Here is an 8,849-nt window from a genome sequence, read left to right on the forward strand (position 1 = left end):
GGGGGGGGGGGGGGGGGGGATAAAGGGATATATGTATATTGTATACTATAGTACTAAAATCTCTTCTAAAAACTAGGAAGAATGAATGAATGAATGTACTCAGGATTAAGGCTGTGAACTCAAGACACCTTGCTGAAAAATCTATGCTGCAATGTATACAGGGTGTCCAGAAAATATAAAATCTATGCTGCAATGTATACAGGGTGTCCAGAAAATATAAAATCTATGCTGCAATGTATACAGGGTGTCCAGAAAATATTGCAAAAGTTGAAATAATGTATAAAACTACCTATCTTAGGATTTGTCGATCAAATCAACTCTTCACTGATATTAAGTCAACTATGAAGCCTCAACTTTAAGCGTCTCGACGGCTTGGGCTTTGGTTGCCCCTCACCAACTCACTTATACTTTTTTGTAGCCCTAGACATTTACATTTTAAAATTGCAACGGTCTTTTTTCTAGCTTAACTTGAAAAGGGGTTATTGGCAAAGTACTGCTCGATTTTTGGGTGGGAGCGTGAACATCTTGGTGTACAGTATCTATATTCATTTTTGTACAAATAGCCAGAAGAAGTTTTTGGAAAATACATTATTTTTAGAGTGGTTTTAATAATAGGGTTACCCCCCAATCATGAGGTGTCAGAGACGACTGTACGGATTAAGATTTCCTGCGGCTGTAAGCCTGTAAAGTTGCTTCTTTCTTTGTCTGATCCTTAAGAAGACCTTAAAAAGACTATTTCCATGACAGAATACTTAATTCAACCTTGGAAGTACATTTTTGGGACATTTATGCAGCGCTCGGTCCCCTAGCCTAGCTTTGCTGCAAGGCTCAAGATCAGTGGCTGCGCCCGTAGCATTCAGTGCACTACTGACATTGTACGTAGTTGATCCACTATTAATTGAACAGTGGTTGCATTAGTTGAAATTAAATGTTTAAAAATAAAGTTATTTTACTACTCGTAAGAACTCTGAGACACCCTGTACAGAAATCTAGATAAATACGAGAAGAAGTACTCGTTAACTAAAGAAATGGAAAAGTTTAAGTAAACATAAATAAAGAAAACATAAAGTAAAATATAAACAAAAACTCTAAGATTATTATTTTTTACTTAAATCTAACATACTTTACATCTTAATATGTAGCTATTTCAGAGGGAGAAAGAATATGGCAATAAAAATATAAATAGATGGGATATTTGATGTAAAGTGGAGGATGGGAAATGTAGTCTAGTAAAAAGACTGGGAAATGTAGTCTAGTAAAAAGACTGGGAAATGTAGTCTAGTAAAAAGAATGGGAAATGTAGCCTAGAAAAGGGAATGGGAAATTTTGTCTAGTAAAGAGAATGGGAAATGTAGCCAAGAAACGAAAATTTGGAAATATAGCCTGGTGAGGAGAATGCAAAATGTAGTCTAGTCTAGTTAAAAGAATGGTAAATGTAGTCTACTCAGGAGAATGAGAAATGTGTAGTCTAGGGAGGAGATGGGAAATGTAGTCTAGTAAGTTGAATGAAAAATGTAGTCTAGAAAGGCGAATAGGAAATGTTGTCTAGTAAAGAGTACGGAAAATTTAGTCTAGTAAGGAGAATGGGAAATGTAGGCTTGTTTGGAAAATGGAAAATTTAGTCTGGTAAGTAAAATGAGAAAATTAGTCTGCTTGAGGAGAATGGGAAATGTAGACTGGTAAATAGAATGGGAAAAATAGTCTAGTAAAAAGAATGGGAAATGTAGTCTAGTAAAGAGAATGGGAAATGTTGTCTGGTAAGTAGAATGAAAATGTAGTGTAGTAAGGAGAATGGGAAATGTAGTCTGGTAAAAATGAAGTTGTATTTCAGGAAAATTAGGTTCATTGTACTCCCAGGGGAGTTTAATTTGTTTCAGAATGGAAAAATTTAAATAAAAGAGGTTTATATTATATATTATATATTATATATTTTAGTTAAACGAACTAAATTATATAACACAGTGGGAAGAGAAGAGACAGAGATTGGAAGGGGAAAAGATAATAGGGTTGAGGGAACTTATGTGAAGAGAAAAATATGGGAGAGATAGCGAAAAAAAGGTTTTTAAGCTAGAAAAAGTGGAAAGAAAGTGGAAGAAAAGGGGGAAGGAAAGGAAAGGAGTGAAGTGAAAGGAAAGGAGGGGGGGGAGAGAATGTGGGAAGGAAGAGAGGGGAAGAAAAAGGAAAGAAGAGGGAAAAAAAGAGAAGCAAGGAGGGGGAAAGGAAAGGAAAGAGAGTGAAGGAAAGAAAGGGAAAGACGAAGAAAGGAAAAAGAAGAATAGGAAAAGGGAAAGAAGGAGGAGGAAAGGAAAGGAAAGGAAAGGAAGAGGGGAGAGAATTTGGGAAGAAAGGGAGGGGAAGGAAAAGGAAAGAAGAGGGGAAAAAAAGAGAAGCAAGGAGGGGGAAAGGAAAGGAAAGAGAGTGAAGGAAAGAAAAGGAAAGGCGAAGAAAGGAAAAAGAAGAATAGGAAAAGGGAAAGAAGGAGGAGGAAAGGAAAGGAAAGGAAAGGAAGGGAAAGGAAGGAGTGAGAGGATTGGAAAGAAGTTGGGAATGTTTAAATTATCTGAGTTTACTGATGTGGAATTCTAAAGAGAAGGGAGTTAACATATATTGGGAAAAAATCAGAACAAGATAAAATACTAAAACAAATGAGATTTATTAGAAAAGGAAGCAGTGAAAGTAATGGATAGATTTAAGAAGAAGTATTAAAGAAAAGCCTTTAAAAAAATACAGAAAAATGGTTTAAGTTGATGGGAAAGGGGAGCTGGTTTAAAGGGTTAAAGGGAGAAGGGGAGGGAAGTTTAAAAGGGTAAAGATGGGGGAAAGGTTAAAAGGGGGGAGAATGTTAAAAGGGGAAGGGGTGGGACACCAGGTTAGCAAGAGGGGAAAAGGGAAGGCATGTGAAGGGAAAGATTGAAAGAGGGATTTATAGAGTTAAGACCACAGCTTTCAATAATGTGGAGACCTATCCTATAATGAATAGAGATTGATGTTAGACCGGAGACAGTGTAGAATAGTTTAAAACAAATTATCCACCCTACCACCTTTATTCTATATATATTCATATATATAGGACCACATTTATATTATATATAATTCTGATATATATATAGGACTGTATAGAATTCCGTACTCCATAAACTGCACTCAGACCCGTATCTGTCCAGGTACATCTCAGACATATTCTCTTGACTATCAATGTCAACCCCCGACATTAGCTCGAACTCTATCAACGCCAAACCAATGGGCGCAATCTCAGCTCGTATGTTTCAACGAGAGCCAAATTACTCTCTCGGCAGTAATCAAATCGGGGTCTCTGTATATTTCTTCAGTTTAGATTAGAATTGGGTATTAACAGTTAAGTGGGTCGACTTTAATAGCGAAAAATTCCCTGTAAAATCGTTCAAGTGCGGGTAAACGACAGGAGTAACTTTTAGTAACCTGGGCAGCGCTGTGTTCCCAAGGTAGTATTATATATATTCATATAATTTATAGATATAAATACATTAATAAATAAATAACCATGAAATATGCGGGAACAATCTTAGAGAGCTTCAAATAATTATTCAATTCAAAAAATTAAAATCTGCAGCATTCCATTATCAGTAGGTTCAGAAAACGACACTTTATGAATTCTATCGATGTATCCCAAAGTTCTGGATTAAACTGTATACATGTCAACCTACTCAATCTAAAATTGTTTAACCAAGCTCAAAATATTTCCGTGGTTCTACCTAATTCCCCCAATCAAAATTTGAGGCAAATCGGCAAAAGGGTTTGTGAATTATGATCGGACAGGCAAACAGAGATTACAACTTTATATATATAGATATGCTGAAGAATGTCCAACATGAAACACAGTGTCCAGCAATAACCAATCTTAATAAACAATAGAACATGTTCTAGACTTATTTTAAGAAGATAAATATAAATATATATATATATAACTAATTTATTATTCAATTAAAAAAGAGATTTATATATATGGATATAGGACCACCTTTATACTATATACTAGCTTGGGAAACCCGCTTTGCCTGAAATCTAAATTTTCCCAAAAAAGTCAACCAACTCAATTAACTTAGAACTTCTAAATCTAGCCAAAAACATTCCCGTGGTTCTACCGAGTTCCTTCATCAAAATTTGAAGTAAATTGCCCAAAGGGTTCCAGAGTTATTATCGGACAAACAAACACACAGACAAACAGTGATTACAACTTTATGTTTAGACGTGAACCCAGCTTTCTTTGTGAACTAAATTTTTTCTAAAACAGCCCAACTTAATTCTTTTAAACCAAGTTAAGAACATTCCCGTGGTTTTATCGAGTTTTCCAATCAAAATTTGAGGCCATCGGTCAATGGGTTCGTGAATTATGATCGAACATACAAACAAACAGACACCCAGACAGATTTGTCTCTAAAGTAAACCTGATAAAGAATATAATTGCCACTTATAGAATTACAAGTTAACCACTAACCATTCATTATACCTCCCAGAACACATTTTAACAAAACCCTTAGATATATTAATTTTAGACTACAAAATATTAGTTTACACAAGATAAAACATGTTCCATAGAACACTTAAAATTAGAAATATAAATGTTTAAAATATTTAATCAAACATAAAATCTTGAATTCTATAGAAAAAATGTTCTCATTGATAATTTATAATTTTTTTAATTTTCTTCAAAGAATGAAAATGTAAAAATTCTGTCAAATGAATTGGGTCAGGCAGTGCTGTAGATACAAATTTTATTTATGTGGTTTCTTTACATTCTTTTATTTTGTTTTCTGATTTCTTGAATTAAAATCTACGCAAATGTAAAGACCTCATATTAAAGGAAACTTAGGAGTTTCGTTCAACAATACTCTTTTAAAATTCCCGCTCTGGTATTTTCCTTTTATTGTGCTCANTACATATACTCGTATATTCTTTGCATTTCATTTAAAAACAAATATTGAAAACATTCATTATTACAAAAATATTAAAACATTTTGCGCCACAGAAATAAAACTGAATTGTGCTTTGCAGTCAGTTTGTAGGTGTTGAATTTGCAGTACATGTACTGTACGTGTACTGTTGGACATTGTGCAACATGGTGGTCAATTTCACTCTTTATTTGTGTACAGAAATAAAATTCACTAAAACAGAAAAAAACCCAGCATATATTGGTTTACATAAAAAGTGTTTCTATAGTGCACTTTTTATGTGAAAAAGGTATAGAGGTTCCTGTTATATTCCTTGCTCTCCCATATTTGATTCTTATAGAATGAGATAAAAAATCTTTTCCCCCCCAAAAAAAATATTTTGAATAAGCATAACATCTTCAAAATTGTTACACCCCGAGAAACTTGACAATATGATTTTTTTATCAAAATTTTATATAATTTTTCATATACTGCCCACCTTTAGAGTAATAATATAATTTTTTCAGGATATATGAATTGCTTTTACAGGGAACCACTTAAAACTGTGGAATAGAGTGACGGCATTTTAGCAATCTTATCTGTATTTAAAGTTGTTTAAAGCAAATGGCTTTAACAGAAGCTTGAAAACTAACTTATTTTATGTATATGAGCGGGCCTGTCTCAATGTACATTGTACCTGCTCAATTTCTTTGTATCATTTTTAATGGACTATAATTTCAATTTATAATTATAACCTATTCCAAAGATTTATAGGTCGCAAAGTATACTGTTTTTTCTAATAATAATTTGGATTAGGATGGTAAAAAGAAACAAGCAGACCTTTACTTATAATAATCAACAAATTCTGGTTGAAATTTTACTTTAATGACGTTAGATGATACATTAGTCAATTAAAAATAAATTATGTTTTTTATGTTTTGACTTGTTTTCCAATCTTGACATTTAACCATTCAAATTCGTATTATTTGGGAAAAGTAAATTTTTGATTTTTTTAACAAACAATCTTAGGTTTTTTAGCTTTTGGAACCAATTATTAAATTTCTCTTTTTTTATTGCAGCTTATTAACTCTTTAACTGTAGGTTCATAGAACCACATTTAGGTTTAACTTTTAAAATGTTGTTTTGTCAAATAGAACAACAAGATAAAAGAAATAAAAGTTGAAACATTACAGTGTTTAAAATGATTTATATAAAAAAATTAACTCAAAGCTGGTTATTTTTTAGTTGGATCCCCGGACTCCTATAGGCTTAGCTGAAGATCTGCATGTTTGTCGCTTAACCTCAGAATTTAATTAAAAGGTGAGATTCAGTTATTGGTGGATTTAAGACTTACGGATTCCCAGATTTTACACTTCAACCCCGTCATCTTCAAAAATTTACAATTTGATCTCACGAGTTTAGCCGCTAAATTCCTATAAAGGCGCTTAGCCGGTTATTCAAAAAAAATGTGCCAGCGTTGTATTTCTAAATGTACTGTAATAGTTCCAATTCTAAGAAAAAACTGAATAGGGAAAGAAAGGTAAAGATTTTAATATTCAGGGGCGTATACAGTATTTTTTCCAGGGGGGAGGACAAAACCTTTAAAGTTTTTTATGGGGGATGACCTATTTTTGAAAACATAACCGCAACTTTTACAAGGGGGCTTGCCCCCCCCCCCTGTATGCACCCCTGTAGTAAGATAAAAAAAAAAACACTTAAGGAAAGGGTAAACTCGGACCCATCAGAAACCTCTCTGTGGAAAACTTAATTATTTTTTTTTACATTTCAAAGGATTGTTCATGATATTTCTGATGTGTCCTGGTTGCAACCCTAGTTCTGTGTTTACCTTCGAATACTGTGTTTTGTATTCCTGTGGCTAAATAACGTTATATATAGTTATGTACACAGTACATGTACAAGGAGGACCTTTGTATTACAAAAAAAACAGGAGGGGAGGGGATTAAAGTAAATTCAAGTTTTTAAAATGATATTTGAGGGAATTTTACTCTGTTTGCTTGGAGGGACTAAAAAAACAAAACCCGATCCCTGAAAAGGTTTTGTAAACATTAAACACACGTCCTCTAAATATCTTGTTTTTAGAATCTAAAAAACGTTCTAAAACTTAAAAAATCATTAAACAAATAAATTTGTGGAAACTAACAATGTGTTTACGGCAAAGTTTAAGATACTCTGTCATTTTCTATACTGAACAGCTGTCAGGTCAGAAGGGAAGAGATTCTCTTTGAACAAAACTTAAATATGTCACTAAACTAAAAATCTAAAACTTAAAAAGTAAAAACAATAAATTACAATTTAGAATTTTTACCTATTTTCTTCATTATTCCTTCTCCTATAGACGCTCCCTGTATACAGCCGAGTAGATGGAACAAGAGAACTAGGTTTCTAGATATATAAGAATATATAGAACAAAAGAACTAGGTTTCTAGATATATAAGAATATATAGAACAATAGAACTAGGTTTCTAGATATATAAGAATATATAGCCCAAGAGAATTAGGTTTCTAGATATATAAGAATATATAGAACAAGAGAACTAGGTTTCTAGATATATAAGAATATATAGCCCAAGAGAACTAGGTTTCTAGATATATAAGAATATATAGAAAAAGAGAACTAGGTTTCTAGCAATATAAGAATATATAGAACAAGAGAACAAGGTTTCTAGATATATAATAATATATAGAACAAGAGAACTAGGTTTCTAGATATATAAGAATATATAGCCCAAGAGAACTAGGTTTCTAGATATATAAGAATATATAGAACAAGAGAACTAGGTTTCTAGAAATATAAGAATATATAGAACAAGAGAACTAGGTTTCTAGATATATAAGAATATATAGAACAAGAGAACTAGGTTTCTAGAAATATAAGAAACTTCCTTACTATGTACTAACACCTTTTCTTTATCTCATGTGGAGCAGAAGAAAAATAAAACCTATGATATAGTTTATAAATATATGTAATTGTAAATACATATATATACATTATAGATCCTAACAGGCTAACATACGTACAATTACAAACATCAGCATAGTGTGCAGTACACTGTACATTGAATATACCATTAAATTGTACATTATTTATATTAAGCAAAGAGTAAATTATACAACTTCATTTTCTATTTTTCCTGACGGGTTATTAGCTGTCAAAATCTAACCATATGAAATACTGTAAAAAGAAATCCTGATATTTTGTTGATAATATCGAAATCCTGATATTTTGTTGATAATATCGTAATCGGGAACATTTTCTTCAAAAATAACGAAAGATATGAAAATTTGTGAGATTTTGCAAAATGTACAATTTGGAAAAATGTACATTTTTAAAAATTTTTAGACTAGTATAGGAGATTACTTTCCCGACATTGAAACCTCGTATAGCTCCTCTAGTATTGATCTTACGCTGAACTATAAACATGTCGGGTATATATTAGAAATTCTAAATAATACATGCAATTTACTTAAATTTGATGTGATATAATGATTTAGATGTATATTTACCTAATATTCTTCATATTGAGCCGACTAGCGGCATATCTCAGCATCAGGTTTCAGACATATCACTCATGCCATTTTCACGCTCATTAAACAAATCATTCTCAGTAGATTCTTATTGTTACAGGTTTATTCAACAATATTACATCATTTCTGAAAAAATACGTCGTTAGAAATGATAATAATCATGATTATTTTCTTTAATGATCCATCGCACATAATTAACGTTAAGTTAAAAATCTGGAAAATTAAGTTCTATCGCCAGAAAAAATAATTCTAAATTTGAAAAGAATAGTTCTAAATCTGGAAAATAAGGTTTCACATCTGGAAAATATAGTTCTAAATCTGAAAAGTAATTTCTAAATCTGGAAACTATTATTCTAAATCTGGAAACTATAGTTGAAAATCTGGAAAAAATAGTTC

At 32.0% G+C, this 8,849-nt stretch overlaps 1 protein-coding gene and 1 long non-coding RNA gene across 4 annotated transcripts in view; one reads left to right on the top strand and one right to left on the bottom strand.

The window, feature by feature from the left end:
* The window catches only part of LOC111699224 (uncharacterized), an 11,934-nt gene extending 5,410 nt beyond the window's left edge, over positions 1 to 6,524 (top strand). For both annotated transcript variants that reach the window (XR_002764703.1, XR_002764704.1), the window contains exons 3-4: positions 3,111 to 3,164; positions 6,153 to 6,524. This is a non-coding gene — a long non-coding RNA (uncharacterized LOC111699224). The remainder of the gene's footprint in view (positions 1 to 3,110; positions 3,165 to 6,152) is intronic.
* LOC111699222 (fibroblast growth factor receptor) overlaps positions 1 to 8,575 on the bottom strand; it is a 25,724-nt gene extending 17,149 nt beyond the window's left edge. The window contains exons 1-3 of one of the 2 annotated variants that reach the window (XM_023469835.1): positions 8,433 to 8,575; positions 7,234 to 7,310; positions 6,754 to 6,783 (exon numbers count right to left, since the gene is read on the bottom strand). In XM_023469835.1, the coding sequence (XP_023325603.1) occupies positions 6,754 to 6,783; positions 7,234 to 7,310; positions 8,433 to 8,476 (151 nt within the window). In that variant the 5' untranslated portion in view covers positions 8,477 to 8,575. The remainder of the gene's footprint in view (positions 1 to 6,753; positions 6,784 to 7,233; positions 7,311 to 8,432) is intronic. The other variant, XM_023469836.1, reaches the window with a different exon arrangement.
* Between the last annotated feature and the right edge of the window lie 274 nt (positions 8,576 to 8,849).

The sequence above is a fragment of the Eurytemora carolleeae genome, unplaced genomic scaffold (genome assembly GCF_000591075.1).
Source record: "Eurytemora carolleeae unplaced genomic scaffold, Eaff_2.0 scaffold16, whole genome shotgun sequence".
NCBI lineage: Eukaryota > Metazoa > Arthropoda > Copepoda > Calanoida > Temoridae > Eurytemora > Eurytemora carolleeae.